This window comes from Diabrotica virgifera, chromosome 4, assembly GCF_917563875.1.
Source record: "Diabrotica virgifera virgifera chromosome 4, PGI_DIABVI_V3a".
Lineage (NCBI taxonomy): Eukaryota > Metazoa > Arthropoda > Insecta > Coleoptera > Chrysomelidae > Diabrotica > Diabrotica virgifera.
The window spans coordinates 236,837,237-236,854,782 of record NC_065446.1 but is presented as its reverse complement, the minus strand read 5'-3'; the positions used below and the strand labels follow the sequence as shown (position 1 = coordinate 236,854,782).

At 34.2% G+C, this 17,546-nt stretch overlaps 1 protein-coding gene across 1 annotated transcript in view; it reads left to right on the top strand.

Annotated features, from left to right (window-relative positions):
• The window catches only part of LOC114328905 (putative U5 small nuclear ribonucleoprotein 200 kDa helicase), an 89,919-nt gene that overhangs the window by 50,530 nt on the left and 21,843 nt on the right, over positions 1-17,546 (top strand). The window contains exons 11-13 of the mRNA XM_028277885.2: positions 6,252-6,406; positions 12,170-12,566; positions 16,453-16,806. Coding sequence (XP_028133686.1) covers positions 6,252-6,406; positions 12,170-12,566; positions 16,453-16,806 — 906 coding nt within the window. The remainder of the gene's footprint in view (positions 1-6,251; positions 6,407-12,169; positions 12,567-16,452; positions 16,807-17,546) is intronic.

The window sequence follows — 17,546 nt, the reverse complement described above, 5'->3', positions numbered from 1 at the left end:
GGCGTCTATAAAATAACGAACATGTCGATTAAGAGAAAACTACTCATACATAAATGAAGGACTAGTGACGATATTAAAGATTGTTTACAAAATTGAAGAATTTTGTCTCGATACTATATACAGGGTGTTTCATTGGGAAACGGAAATACTTTAATGGTGAATAGAGTTCACCGAGCCGATTTTAGATATAGTACATTTTTTGCCCTACCGACTTTTTTAACCGAGTTACAGGGTGTTTTATCGATTTTGCCCATTTCTTTTCTAAGCCATAACTTTAGAACCACCCTGTATATTTTTTTGATATTTGGTACACATATGTCTCGTTCAAAACCCAAACGGCCGACATATTAACCATAAGAAAAATCCAGGTCCGGATTAACAAAAAATTATAAAGTAATTGTGACCTTAAAACAACACCCTGTATATTGAAATTTTGAAAATATGTTTGCATATTTAAAAAGAGCACAAAAAGTAAGTTTAATGGTTCGCTTCAATTTTTCGGCCAGACAATTTTATGACTTTAATTTTGAAATTATATTGAATTTTTTAAGAACTTTGACATTAAAAAGCAGCTATTATTAACTTTTAGTTATAAATTATTAAAGTTAATGAATAAATACTCATTTTAAAAATAATCAATACTTATTTACCACATTGGAACGACCCAATTACTAATGACAAGAAAAATCCAGGTCCGGATTAAGAAAAAAATACAAAGTAATTGTGACCTTGAACCAACACCCTGTATATTGAAATTTAAAAAATTTGTCTATGCATTTTAAAAGAGCATGAAAAACTGTGAACAAAGGCTTATTTTAATTTTTTTGCCGTTGATTTAATTACATCAATTTGAAATTATATTGTAATTTTAAAGAACTCACCAGGTATTGGTAACTTTTAATAATATAATGTTAATGAATCAATACTTATTTTAAAAATACTTAATACTTATTTACTACGCTGGCTTCATATATTCTCTGGATTTGTAGGTATATAAATAAATAAATAAATAAATAAAATAAAAAATAATTTTATTTCAAGAAAAAATCAGTTTACATGCAAAAACTTAGATGCTAAGTACACGATGAACATATTGTTTGTGTGTGTACTTATTCTATTTATTATAATCAATAAAATTAATCTAATGGAGGTAACTGATTATTAAGAAAACAAGAGAAAATTCACTTAACCTAATAAAGATTTACAAAAGACTATGTCTATGTTCTATAAAGTTTTACATTATTACTAGAATATGTTATTTATTTTTATATTTTTTATCCAGCTAGAAAGTGATTTCTTTATCTTAATAAATTTTTTATTTTTAAATTCTTGAGGTAAAGAGTTAAATATTTTTGGAGCTGTGAAGAGTAAGCTTTTTTGAACAGCCGTGTAATATATTGGTGTAGTAGTCGTTAACATATTATTAGTAGTAAATCTAGTTAGAAATTGATGGTTTGAGCTGGGTTTTGGTAACTTATTATTACAATAGAGTCTGACAATGGTTTTAATATAAAGTTGAAAAATCTGCATTACATTTGCTTCTATAAACAAATCTTCTGAAGAAAAACATTTCTTTTTAAATAAAATGATTTTTAAAATTGTTTTTTGTGTTATTATTAAGGGGGATAGAACGTTAGAATAACCTGCACCCCAGGTACATATTCCATATGTTAGGATAGATTCGACTAGGGCTTTATATATATTTATGATAGTATCCTTTGTTAAACATTTTCTTAAAATGTAAAATTTGTACATAATTTTTCTTAATTTACCACAAATATATTCAATGTGAGGTTCCCACTTCATGTGTTTGTCAAAAAATACTCCTAAGTATTTAATTTTATCAACAACTTTAATAGCTTGACAATCACATTTTTTGTGATCCTTACATGTGTATTTATGTACTTTAAGAGCTAAAATTTCTGGTGACGTGGCTTCATTCATTGTGAAGCACATAAAGTGGGACTTCTCGATATTCATTGAAAGCAGACTGACATCAAACCAACTTTTAATTTTTGCCATGATTTCCTCTGCTATGGTAAGAGTTTTTTCCCAAGTGCTCTCACAAACAACAATGGCTGTGTCATCTGCATAGCATATAATATTAGCCTCTTTGAGAACTGAAAATAAAAAGTCCATGTATAACACAAAAAGCACCGGACCCAAAACCGTCCCCTGTGGCACACCGTACGTTACTGGAGCTGATTCACTTAAAGTTTCATTTATTTTGACCTTCTGGGAGCGATTTTCCAAATAAGATTTGAACAAATTATAAGGAAGACCTCTTATTCCCTTTTTCTTAAGTCGCTCCAGCAATATACGGTGTGACACAGTGTCGAAGGCCCTGGCCAGATCAATAAAAATGACCATACATTTCTTTTTATTGTTGAAACTATTAATAATTTGATCTGAAAGTTTAATTAAGGCATCTTCTGTGCCATAGTTTTCTTTAAAGCCATATTGGTTTGATGATAATAAACTATGCTTCTCCAGGTAATTACATAATCTTAACTTAATGCATTTTTCTATGATTTTACTTATGTTGTTTGTGAGGGCAATTGGACGATAATTGCTAACTATATCTTTTGGACCACTTTTGTGAATAGGGACAATTATTGTTTCTTTCAGTGCGTCCGGAAAGATGCCTTGCTCAAAGATAAGATTTACTAAGTATAATAAAGGTTTAATGAGAAATTTACTGTAGTACTTAATTATATTATTTGAGATACCATTACCTATGTTTGAATCACTGTTTTTTAATGTGTTTATAATTTTTTCCATTTCACCACTCGAAAAAGGTTTTAAAAACAGGCTATTATTTATATTTCCTTGCTCTATTAAAGAATTTACAATGTGATCTGGTGGTTTTTTTATTTTTGAGGCTAACGTCTCTCCCACATAACTAAAGTAGCTATTGAATTTTTCTGCTATTTTCCTGTCATCCTCAATCAAACTCCCATCCTTACTTACTATATTAGAAATACTAGGTCTATTGCTGTTTTCATTTGTGGCATATTTTATAGTTTTCCAGATTTCCTTAGCATTCTTACAGTTTTTATCAAATAGATTTTTAAAATAGTTTTCTTTTGCCCTACCTAAAGTTTTGCTTAAAATATTTCTATATACTATATATTCTTTTTTGAAATTTTCATTAAATGGGTTTTTAACACAAAGTTTATTTAGATTGTCTCGTTGCCGAATAGAGTTCAACAGCCCCTGCGTAACCCAGGGCTGTTTCACTCTATTCTTGCATTTAATATATTTTACCTGTGTTGCTATATTAATAAACTGTGTAATTATCCTTATTAAACTAGTGGTGGCCAGATTCGGATCCTGCTCCCTCATAACATCATCCCAACTCTCAGTTTGAAATAATGTTAGCAATCTATTTTTATCTAACACTTTACCATATCTTCCTTTTTTGTTATTATTATTAAATTCATTATTTAGAGTTATATTCAAGAGTATGGGATAGTGGTCCGAGTGACTACCTCTTAAGACTACAGCATTGCACTTATTTACTGACCGCACAAAAAAGTGATCTAAACAGGATCTCGAGTTACCATCAATTCTTGTAGAACAATTAATTTTACTCTTATACCCTTCCACAGAAAATACATTTAGATACCTACAAATAAGCTCTTTAGACCTGGGATTATTAACATTTTTTGTTGGGGAAATATCTACATTTGTGTCACCACAGAAGACCTCAATCTGGCATTTTTTACTATAACGAGTGTGGATTAGTTCAAGGCCACTAATTAGATTAAATTGATCTACATTATGACATCTATAATAACCAGTAATACCCACTGAATACCCATTTTTACTTAAAACTATTCTAAGAAATTTACAATTTTCAATTTCAATCACTTCCAATGATTTTAAGAGTTCACATTTGACATAAAAAATAAAGCCGTCACATTTGTTTATTACACTTTCATTGTAACACAGCTGATATCCTGGTATGTTAAGATTTTGTATTTTGTTTACAACTTTATTTGTCTCTGACAATGCAATAACGTCGAAACTTTTATTAAGATACTGAAGGTATGAGATCAGGTTGTCAAAGTTTTTAGGCAAGCTTCTTATGTTAAGGTGAATTATGTTTAAATCTCGATCACAGTAATCAAAGTAATTTATGTTATTTAAATTATCCAGAGTTTCCGTCTCATATATTTGTACTTCATCACAGATAGTGTTTGGTTCCATAAAAGGTTTTAAAGATATCAGTACTTACTTCAGGTACGGGTTACGTAAATGGGGAGTGGATACTTATTTTCCTTCAGTTTGCATGATTGCCTGCACATGGTAGGAGCTATGTATTTTTATAGAGGGATCCCCCTCTTTTACTCGTGCATATACATTACCATTCTTACTCCATACAAAGCGATATCCATTCTCCTTGAGTTTATTTGCCTCCCTTAGCAGGTTAAGGGTGTGAACGGTGAGTTCTTCATTCACATAGATCCTAGTATCACAAAGTAAGTTACATCTCTGACCGGTTAGTGGACCAGCGGAAACCTTATTCTTTAAAATTTTTACCTTATTTTCAGTATCCACGGTGGCTATTAGTAAGTTTTTCCCATTTTTAGTTTTGTGATTTCTAACAGCCCTAATATTTTGTTGCGTAAGGCTCAGATCAACATTTTTTAATACAGAGAAAGCTACCTCTTTTGCCTGGTTTGGGTTCTCTGTAATGAGATTTGAGACTCCTGATATAACTAGGTTGTCTTTTATCTTTTGGTATTCCATAGTGTTAATAAAAGATGATGCATAGCCTAGTTCTTTTTTCAAGAAACAGTTTTCGTTTTTTAATTCCTTAACAGTTTCAGATAGTACCTGGCCTCGTACTCTTTCTGTCTCAAGTAGTTCGTTAAGATAGTTTAATGAATTTTTCATTTCAGATACATCTTTTCGGAGATCCATCACCAATGTTGATATGCACATCATTAAAAATTAGAATTGCGAGAATTGGGATATTTTAATGATTTAGTAAAGAATTAAAAATCTGCTATATCTAATAAAACAAAAATTCGTTACAATTCAACAATTTAACATAAATTAAAAATATTTGAACTATAATAGTTGCTCAAAATGTCCGCATTTTTATTCGATGCATTTCTTTGCTCGTTTTAAAATATTTCGAACCGACTTTCTAAGTACATTGGGATTGTTCTTCATTTTTCTGGTAGCTTCTTGTGACCTTGACAGGATTAATCAATATGATTTCAAAATTGCCGTAATTAAATTATCTGCGCAAAAACTTGACATGCACCTTTTAACGCAGTTTTCTATATGCTCTTTTAAAATACACAAATTTTCAAAATTTCAATATACAGGGTGTTGTTTCAAGGTCACAATTACTTTATATTTTTTTCTTAATCCGGACCTGGATTTTTCTTATCATTAGTAATTGGGTCTTTCCAATGTGGTAAATAAGTATTGATTATTTTTAAAATAAGTATTTATTCATTAACTTTAATGATTTATAACTAAAAGTTAATAATATCTGCTTTTTAATGTCAAAGTTCTTAAAAAATTCAATATAATTTCAAAATTAAAGTCATAAAATTGTCTGGCCCAAAAATTAAAGCGAACCATTAAACTTACTTTTTTGTGCTCTTTTCAAATATGCAAACAGATTTTCAAAATTTCAATATACAGGGTGTTGTTTTAAGGTCACAATTACTTTATAATTTTTTGTTAATCCGGACCTGGATTTTTCTTATGGTTAGTATGTCGGTCGTTTGGGTTTTGAATGAGACATATGTGTACCAAATATCAAAGAAATATACAGGGTGGTTCTAAAGTTATGGCTTAGGAAAGAAATGGGCAAAATCGATAAAACACCCTGTAACTCGGTTATAAAAGTCGGTAGGGCAAAAAATGTACTATATCCAGAACCAGCTCGGTGACCTCTATTCACCATTAAAGTATTTCCGTTTCCCAATGAAACACCCTGTTACAATAAGGGTTGCCACCAATCACCAACAGGGTAAGGAATCAAAATGTAAATGAAGAAGGCCAGGAAGATATAGACTGGAGATAAATTCTTGAGTAAGATAGGACCCACACAGGATTGAAAAGCCCTAATGATGACTTTTGACGGTTGATCCCTTATTTTGAAAATAGGAAAAATTTACGACTGTTACTTTCCTGAATGTGCAAAATCTACAAGAATATATTTATCTTTTTAAATCAACAAGAATATATCATTGCATTCTTTATTAATATGTTTATGTTTTTAGGTAATTATAACAACAGCTGAAAAGTGGGACGTACTTTCCCGAAGATGGAAACAAAGGAAAAATGTACAGAACGTTAACCTGTTTATTGTTGACGAGTTACATCTTCTTGGAGGTGAAGACGGACCAGTGATAGAAGTTGTATGTTCCAGAATGAGGTATGTATCTTGTTCATTTTTCGGTCAATTCATTTCTTCCCATTTATGGCTCTATCTCTCATTCATCATTTTCTTTGCCTTATCCCTATGCGGGTGCGGCTTCCCTAATTGCATTTCTCCACACAATTGTATCTTAGATCATATCAATGTTAATCCCCTTTACCAACATATCCTGCCTTATCGTCTCCCCCAGGTCTTCTTTGGTCTTCCTCTCCTACTCCTTCCAGGAATCTGCACTTCAGCTATTCTTCGTATTGGATGATTAACGTCTCGACGTTGAACATGACCAAACCATCTTAACCTATGCTCTCTCATTTTGGTATCAATTGGTGCCACACCTAGACTTCCCCTAATATACTCATTTAGAATTTTATCCTTCTTTGTCACTCCACTCATCCATCTAAGCATTCTCATTTCGGCCACATGCATTCGTTCTTCCTCTTTCTTCTTCACTGCCCAACATTTAGTTCCGTGCATCATAACCGGTCTTACGGCTGTTTATAGAATTTTCCCTTCAGCTTCATTGGAATTTTTTCATCAGCGTACATTAGGCACCATATAATGCTACTCTGTAGTTTCGCTGTTATCTGGTCCAAAACTAATGAGAATAAATAAGGACTAAGCACCGAGCCTTGGTGCAATCCTACTTTCACCTGAAATTTATCAGTCTCTCACACACCTGTCCTATGAAAATTGTACCTGTTGTTGATCTGCCCTGCATAAAACCAAATTGATTATCGGATATTTCGGTTTCTTCACGTTTCCGTCTATCAATTACTCTTTCCCATATTTTCATGGTGTGGCTAAGCAGTTTTATAGCCCTGTAGTTTGTACATTGTTGTATGTCTCCCTTGTTTTTGTAGACAGGTACTAATATACTGCTTCTCCATTCGTCTGGCATTTGTCCAACTTCCATAATTCTATTAAATAGACCTGATAGCCAACTTATTCCTGTCTCTTCCAATGCTCTCCATACTTCTCCAGGAATATGATCTGGTCCGACTGCTTTTCCTTTCTTTATTTTTTGAAGCGCTTGAGCCACTTCCTCGTTTGTTATTCTGGTAACCATTACTATTACTGTCTCCGTTAACTCCACAGGCTGTCTGTCAAATTCTTCATTTAATAAGCTGTCAAAATACTTTCTCCATCTCTTTTTGACATCCTTTTCGTGAATTAGTATTTTATTATTTTCATCTCGGATACATCTAATCTGATTAAAATCTCTTACTTTCTTTGCTCTCTGTTCTGCTATTGTATATATCTTTGCTTCGCCTTCCCTGGTATCAAGTTGATCGTATAGGTTTGAATACGCTTCTGCTTTAGTTTTTACTACTGCTACTTTCGCTTCCTTTTTGGCGACCATATAGTTTTGAAGATCAATGTCCGATCTTTTTTCTTGCCACTTTTTATATAATTTTCCCTTATCTTTTATTTTTCCTTGTACTTCATTTGACCAAAACCAAGTCTCTTTATCATCAAACTTCTTTCCTGACGTCATCTTCTTTCAAAGCTCTATCTCTTATTAAGCCTCTGATTCCTTCTCTCCATTCTAATGTTGGTCTTCTTCTCCTTCTATTCTATAGAACATAGTTTAAGGCCTGTTTTCGTTATCGTTCGTGTTTCATTCACATTACATGCCCGTACCATAAAAGTTGTTTGGATTCTATTGTATCTACCGTATTGTAAATCCTTCCCGTGCTTCTTCCCTTTTATTTTCATTTATATACAGGGTGTTTCATTAATAATTGTCCAAATAGTAACTGGAGAAACCTTAGCACAAAATACGAAGATTTAACATAAAACACTTAAATAAAATGTGGTTCCTTACTGAGTTACAGGGTGTTTTATCTAAAAATTTAAAAACTATTTTTGCTCAGCATTTTAAAACCATTCGACCTATCCTTTTCATACTTGGCAGAAGGTGCGACTACTGTACACCCTACTAAACTATGATACACAAACGTTTTTAGCTACTACCAGAGGCGTACGACAGGGGATAATGAACGGTTGACCCTTCTCAAATTCTACGCTACTGGAGAAATTACTATTTTAGTACCAGTTTTAGATTCTCCAATACTTTCTACGTAAATAATATACTCTTTATTAGTAACGATAAAGTCATTAGTTTTCGAGATATTTGAAGTTAAATATGAAACGGCACAGTTATTTTGATTAATTTATGAAATAATTCATAATATGATTAAAATTTAAAAATTATTTGTACCCAGTACTTTAAAACTATTTGGCGTATCCTTATCATACTTGGCAGAAAGTGAAGGTTCTGTACACCCTATTAAATTAAGATAAATACACGTTTCTAGCTACTACCAGAGGCGTACGACAGGGGATAGTGGCTGGTTGACCCTTCCCAAATTCTACGCCCATGACGAAATTACTATTTTAGTGTAATTTTTCGATTTTCCAATACTTTCTATGTAAATAATATATCGTACATTCGTAACGATAAAATGATTAGTTTTCGAGATATTTGAAATTAAAAATGAAGCGACACAATAAATTAATCAAAATAACCGTGTCGTTTCATTTTTAACTTCAAAGATCTCGAAAACTAATGACTTTATCGTTACGAACGAAGAGTATATTATTTTCATAAAAAGTGTTGGAGAATCCAAAAATTGAACTAAAATAGCAATTCCGCCAGTGGCGTAGAATTTGGAAAGGGTCAACCATTCACTTTTACCAGTTGTACGCCTCTGGTAATAGCCAGAAACGTTTGTTTATCATAATTTAGTAAGGTGTATAGTAGTCGCACTTTCTGCCAAGTATGAAAAGGATACGTCAAATAGTATTAAAATGCTGAGCAAAAATAGTTTTTAAATTTTTAGATAAAACACCCTTTAACTCAGTAAGGAACCACATTTTATTTAAGTGTTTTATGTTAAATCTTCGTATTTTGTGCTAAGGTTTCTCCAGTTACTATTTGGACAATTATTAATGAAACCCCCTGTATAGTATAGTCCATTTATACTACTTTCAGTTTTATCTTCTCCTTCATCGTCATTTGCCAGATCCTCACGTCAAAATTGGTTCTACAATCGACTTGTAGATTGTCATTTTTGTTCGTAAACGAATTTTAGGAAACCAAAGTAATGAGTCGGTACCATATTTCGACCTTATTGTATTTTCCCTTCCTTCGCTATCACTGTCCCTAGGTATTTAAATTCTCCGCATTTTTTTATAATCGAGAGTTGCTGGTTTCTTTCTTCGCCCTTTATTTTAAGATATTTCATTTTGTTAATGTTGATGGTGAGTCCCCAATTTTCGTATTCTTCGGTTAAGTTTCGAATCACTTAATCCATTTCTTCGTCAATGCCAGTCATAATCATTTGATTGTCTACGAAAAAAATATTTGTTAGGTACTTGTTTCCAAGTTTTATTTCCATTCCTTTGCATTTTCTTCTTTAGTTGTTTAGTGCTTCCTGAATATAAATTTTGAATAGAGTTGGGGACAAATAATATCTTTGTCTTAAGCTTTTTGTAACAGTCTGCGTCTGAAATTTTAGTCTTCATTTTAACAGCACTTTTTGCATTTACGTAGGTACATGTTCTCTATTGGGACCGTGCAAGTTCGGAAAAACGACACCTGGTTTCATAGCTCGGCAACATTTTTCGCACTTTTAATTATATTGGCCAATTATATTATCCCTGGTTGCTGGATAATTGTCAAGGCCATAGCCAAAAAAAATTATAAGAAGAAAAAGTAATATTTAGGTTATGTTATTAAAAATTAATTATTAAAATGCAGTACTGCAAGCAAAATACAATTAATTAAATATACTTTTATATAATAATTGCATCTCTCTCTCTCTCTCTCTCTCCTGTCGTTTCCCCATTACTGAGGATCGTGATTTCTTCCAATATTCCTAACAATGTTTCTCCATTGGTCTCTATCTTCAGCTGCTCTAAACGCTTTGCAGAATGAGTTTCCAGCTGAATGCTTTATTTGGTCAGACCATCTAGTTGGTGATCGTCCTCTTGATCTTCTCCCCGGAACGTTTCCAGAAACAATTAATCTCTCCAAACTGTCGTCACCTCTGCGAACCACGTGACCAAAGAATTGCAGAATTCGTTGCAGACATATTGTGGACAGCCTTTTTTTAATATTGAGTTGGTTTAGAATGGAAACGTTTGTCCTATGAGCTGTCCAAGGTATGCGCAGCATTCTTCTCCAGCACCACATCTCAAAGGCATCAATTTTTTGGCGCTCGCATGAGCGAAGAGTCCAAGTCTCTGCTCCGTATAGAAATATTGAAAATACAAGGGCATTCACCAGTCTCATCTTGATATTTTGAGAGATAGATCTGTCTTTCCAAACTTTAGTTAGGCGACTCATCGCATTTTTTGCCATACCAATACGTCTCCGAACTTCTGTTTCACAGTTACCATCGTTAGTTATACTAGACCCGAGATAGACAAAGGTGTTTACTATCTGGTATTCCTGTAATATGTTAGTCAGTTGAATAGTGTCAAATCTGTCGACCACCATCATTTTTGTCTTAGCTTTATTGATTTTCAGACCAACTTTATTGCTTTCGTACTCAACTCTTCGCAGAAGATCAAACATTTCTTGCTCATTTGCTGCTATAAGTGTAGTGTCATCAGCAAATCTTAAATTAGAGATTTTCCTACCAGCTACTCTTGCTCCACCGGCCCATCCTTCTAAAACCATCCTCATGATATGTTCACCATAAATGTTAAATAAGTCAGGTGACAACACGCATCCTTGTCTAACACCTCTCTCGGTCTTGAATTGGTTTGAGAATAATTGCATATCATATCAATATTGTGAGCAACATATAATTTTTCGTCTTCAATGACAGTAGGTATCAAATATACGTCAATTTGACAATTTCAATTGACAATATGAATAATTTAAGAAAGTTGCAAGATTTCTCCGCTATTCGCGCATGATCGTTTCTTGTATCTCCTCCAAGTACTTGCACACCGCGAATAGCGTTGATATATTATGTATTACTTACGTCTGCCTTCGTTATTATTTGAATCAATATTTTTAATGTAATGTATCACAGGCCTTCTCTCTAAGTCAACGAAAAACGATTCTTCCTTGTGGAGTAATTGGCGCTTATGCGTTTCTTCGCCAAAAGTGTAAGATTCGTGACTGGTCACGTCAAGGACCTTCTTTCTTGTTTATTCTCTGGATATACTGTGTATTAGTTCGTTCCATTCTCTTCTACTTCTTGCTCGGGTTTTGACTTCGCCCATCTTAGTCCAGTTTTTTCGTATTCTCTCTCGTAAGTTATTTTCTCTATAAATTGTTGTACAAATATATTATCAACACAAATTCTGCCAACACGGAATCCACTCTCATCTTTGGTTTCTTCATATTGGTTTTCGATCTTGTGAAATATAATCTCTTATATATCGATGCCTTAGAAGCCAATCGGTGTAAGTCAATAAAATGCTTGAAATGAGATAATATGATGTTTGTGAAAATAATTGTTAGAAAAATGAGGAGCCATTAAAAATAAATAAACCGTCTTCATTAATCATCATATAAGTATCATATTAATAAATTCAAACAAGGATAAGCTATTTGTAGTTGGTGTATTCTTAGGTGTTACATCTTATAAGTCATTTTTATGTAAAACTTGACTTACACAGTTTGACTTCTGAAGCATTCATAATCCATATGTGACATATATTTTCATTTGATTTTATTCAACTAATTTTTAGGGTAATCTTTTCCAAATTTTTAAAACAATCCTTAATATTCGTTTACAGGTACATCTCGTCGCAGATTGAGAAACCGATCCGTATTATCGCACTAAGTGCTTCGTTGGCTGACTACAAGGACGTCGCCCAATGGTTGGGCTGCAACTCCAACGCCACATTCAACTTCCATCCGAGCGTCCGTCCCGTGAATCTGGAACTTCACGTTCAAAGTATTAACATCACTCACAACGCCTCGCGATTGATAGCCATGGCCAAGCCCGTATACAATGCCATTTTGCGACATAGCCCACACAAACCAGCGATCGTCTTCGTACCTACCAGAAAGCAAGCCAGATTGACTGCTATCGATCTGCTGACGTACGCAGCTGCAGAGGGACATCCTGATAAGTTTTTCCACGCCGAAGAAGATGATATTAAGCCGTTTTTGGATAGGATGACAGACAAGGTATGATTAATTTATAATATAAATAACTCTCGTTCCATTCTTCCTTGTGGGGTATTGGCCTCTTATGCGTTACTTGGCAACGGGCATACCCAATAATTTTAGGAGCTTTAAAATTGAAAAATAATCGGTCTAGACGGTCCAGTTCGCTGAGGCGCAGTCAGTCGATCGACAAGTTTAGTGGATTTGCGATCGACGACGGTTCGAGCCTTAGCCAGGTCATGAAATTAATAAAAAGGCCAACGTCGGTAGTATAAAATTCAATAGAATCTAAGGCTTGGTCTGGAATAACTTGCGTCTGATCGGCATATTGAGGAGCAGTACGGCAAGGGATAAGGGCTTGCGGCTTGGTGATACTCCTCCATAGATCCCTACCGAAGGGCGTTGACGCCTAATAACAGTGTATACATACATACACAAAATTGAAAAAGATATAAATATTTAGAAATTATGTTAAAGCATATAAATAACTTTTATATATACATATATAATCAGTTACTCGTTTTACCCTAAGGTGTACGATAATTACTCCCAGGGTTACCCCTAAGAGTTAACACTTAAATTTCATGTACAAATTTTCCCCACTTTTTTTGTGTCTTGCTAATATTTTTGCTTCCGTCCACGTTTTTCCTCTCTTCTTAAATGTGTCTCCAATCACGTCATCCCATGTTTTCCTTGGTCTGCCTCTTCCACGTTTGTGTTGAATTCTTGCTTCCCACACTTGTTTGACTGGTCGGTTGTCATTCATTCTCTGCAAATGTCCCCACCAACTTAATTGTTTATTTTCTACAAACTCCAACACAGACGGAATTTCTAATTCTGCTCTGACATCTACATTTCGTATTCTATCTCTCCTAGTTATCCCCTTGACCTTACGTAAATATTTCATATCCATCGCTTGTATTCTGCTTTTTTCTCTGTCATTAAGGACCCATGATTCAGACCCATAAGTTAGAATTGGTCTGAATATAACTTTGTATAGACTTGTGACTTTGTGTATCTTTGTGACTTTTGATACTTCTCTTTTACTTATAAATCCTTTATTTAATGTATGGTATGTCCGAGCAGCCTTCTCTATTCTGTCATTTATTTCAACATTATGTTTGCCTGTTTCTTGTATAATTACTCCCAAATAGCGATACTGCGACACTTGCTCCAGTTCTTCATCTTGTAATTTAATTTTTAGATTTTGTTATTCATGTGATACTGATTACTTTGGTTTTACTTTTATTTATCTTCATCCCATTTTCTGCTAGTATGTCGTTCCATATTGTAAGGTTTTCTTGTAAAACTCTTTCACTTTCTGCTGTAATGACAATATCGTCTGCAAATGCACATTCCGTGATTTCTATTCTCTGAAGATTTTTAAATCCTACATACAGCTCTCTTTTTATTTTATTGTTACACTGTTTCAGGATATTATCCATAAATATAATGAATAGTAAAGGGCTCATCACACCACCTTGCCTCAGACCTTCAGCGGTTTTGAAACTAGTTGACTTTGAATTTTGGCTTATGACACAATTAACATTATTTAGATATAGGCTTTGTGTAATCCTTATTAATTTTTCATGGACGTTTTTTAGGTGCAACGTTTCCCAAATCTTTGCTCGTGGTACTTTATCAAATGCTTTTTCCAGGTCTATGAACGCAAAGCACACCTTTTGTTTTTTCTTATACGACTTTGCTTCTGATAAATAACTTTTAAATGTACTAAATCACTCAATACATCAGCGTCCGTTAATACAATTTTGTTATATATTATCACAGAAAGCATCGAATTGTATTCAGGCATTTTAAATATCATTAATAGGCCCGCTCGGACCTGGCCGACCTCGCTCCTATAAGATCTCCGTACAAAAAGCGTTTGAAGTTAAGCAGCTTGTCGGAGAATGATTTTTATATTGTCGTGTTATGCTTGGTGTATAGGCCTGATTGAAACGGGCCTTCGCCAAGCCTCGTCGCCACTTGTAACATATTTATCGAACTGTAATTGACATATTTGCACAAAGCAAAGAAAGAAGTATAAACCTGCTCTATAAATAATAAAATATGTAAACTATTTGTATATTTTAGTTCATAATTTTATCTAGTTTTAAAAATATAATTAAATGTAAATATGTTACAGTTTCCTTCTAAGTATTTTTATACATAAAAATAAATTTTTATTATTTGCATATTATGTATTATACATAGCTATTTGTAATTTGCTGGCGTGGCCTACCCAAAATTTTACCACACCAGCCGCCACTGTCCCAAATATGTAAACTTGTCTGCCTTTTTCACTTTCTTACCGTTTATCATTATTTTATTATTTGGGTGGTGATTATTTTTTAAGAGTTTGGTTTTCTCTGTGTATATTCGGCGTCCGATCGTGTCGGAGTACTGTACCAACTTGTCAGTTTTAGTTTTCATATGATTTCGGTGTTCAATAAGCAGGTAGATGTCATCTGCAAATTCGAGATCTTCTAACTGTTCGAATAGGTTCCATCTGATGCCTATTCGATTGTCAATTACTTTTCTCATTACCCAATCTATCATAAGAAGGAATAGGATAGGGGATAGTACACATCCTTGTTTGACTTTCCTTTCTACGGCTATTTCTTAGATTACTTCACCTGCATGTTCCAATTTGGCTTTGTATTCTTCGTAGAAGAGTTTAATACAGTTTATGATTATCAGTGGTATCCCATATAATGTTAGTATTTTCCACATTTGTACCCCATTTACATGGTCGAAGGCCTTTTCAAAGTCGATAAAACACATCTATATTTTTATTCCATTCATTTGTTTATTCCAAGATAATTCTAAGAATGAAAATGTTGTCAATGGGGGAGCGTATTTTGCACCGAAACCTGCAAACAGTAATTCATTTTTAGCAGTTCATCTATGAAATATTTCGAGGTCTCTTCATTATACAATCATATTATTTATTATATGTTCACAACCCCTTTTAGAACACACTGTTAAGAAGGCAGATCTGAACGAATATGGTATCAATATAAATGGAGAGAAGCTCAGGTAACTTCGTTTTTATAGCCGAATCATATGGATAATGCAATAATAATGTTGAACAAGTTATATCACGCTTCCTTAGAGGTCGAACTAAAGATTAACATCAACAAGACGCAAATAATGACTTATCTGGTGCTAAATCGTAATATTGTTGTTGATGGAATGGATATTGAGCAGACTACATCTTATAAGTACTTGGGACATGAAATTCGGCTGGGAAGAGATAACCAGACGTGCGAGCTCCCACGTCGCATTAGCCTTGGCAGCGTTTGATAAACTGAGCTATGTATTTAAATCGGACTTACCCATATGCCTGAAAAGGAAAATCTTTGACCAGTGTGTATTGCCTGTACTCACTTATGGAGCGGAAACATTAACACTCACAAAAAATGTAGTGAACAAGATTCGCATAACTCAGAGGGCTATGGAGCGCCAGATGTTGGGTGTATCCCTGAAGGACCGAATCCCAAACGAAGAAATACGTCGTAGAACAAAAACAAAGGACGCCGTCGAAAGAATCTCATCGCTTCAGTGGAATTTGGCAGGACACGTCGCCAGATTGTCAGAAAACCGATGGACAAAAGGTATTGTCGAGTGGAGGCCACGAGAAGAAGCACTACGGAGCAGAGGACGACCACCAACCAGATGGGCTGACGATCTGAAGCGTATTGTCGGCAACTGGATGCAAGCCGCACAAAACAGAGAAAGATGGAAAGAGCTGAGGGAGACCTATGTCCAGCAGTGGACGAGTACGGGTTGATGATGATATTTATTATGCTCTAAGGAACTCTTATGAAACAACACTTTCACAATTAGGAATATTTTTTATTTAGGTTATTTATTTCTTATTAATATAATATATCGCATTTTTCAGACTCTAAAAGAAACATTATCCCAAGGAGTGGCATACATGCATGAAGGACTAACTGCTAGTGATCTTCGACTCGTCGAACAACTATTTGATTCTGGAGCAGTTCAAGTTGCCGTCGTCACGAAGGATCTCAGCTGGGCCGTCAATATTTTCAGTCACTTGGTTGTCATTATGGATACACAATATTACAACGGTAAAGTACACGCCTATGAAGACTATCCTGTGACGGACGTTCTGCAAATGGTAGGAAGAGCCAACAGACCTCTTGAGGACGATGATGCCAAGTGCGTGCTGATGTGTCAAAGTTCTAAAAAAGACTTTTTCAAGAAATTTTTGAGCGATCCGTTACCAGTAGAGGTAGGTCATTTAAGTTTATATCGCTAATTTTAACTTTTTTCCACATTTATCTTCTTCATGTGTCTCATCCTTTAAGAACATTGGCGATCATCATGGTCCATTTGCCTCGGGCTGCAGCTGCTCTGAAGAGTTCTATTGTTGTTTTTCCACTTCATGGCTTTTTTTTCCACCAGGATGTGCGTAGTCTTCCCGTTCCTATTTTTCTTTCCACTTTCCCTTGTAGGACCAATTTCTTTACTTCGTAGTGTTGAGTATTTCTTTTTTCATCTTTTTTAATGCTTCCTTGTTTGTTACGTGTTGTGTCCATGATATTTTCCACATTCTTCGAAAACACCACATCTCAAAAGCTGACAAGTCTTTTTTCAGTTGCGTCCGTAAAGGCTTCAACTCCATATAAAAGGACAGGGAATACGTAGCATCTCAATATCTATGTTTAGAAGTTTAGACGCGCTTTCAATAAGATGAAGACAGTATTATGCAATGGAAAACTGGTAAAAGAAATTAGAACTAGCGTATTGAGATGCTATGTATTCTCTGTCCTCTTATATGGAGTTAAAGCCTGGACAATTACGGACACAACTGAAAAAATACTTGCCAGCTTCGAGATGTGGTGTTATCGAAGAATGTGGAAAATACCATGGACACATCACGTTACAACCACGGAAATATTAAGAAAGATGAAAAAGAAAAAAATATAGTCAAAACTCTGAAAGAAAAAAAATGAAATACTTTGGTCACAT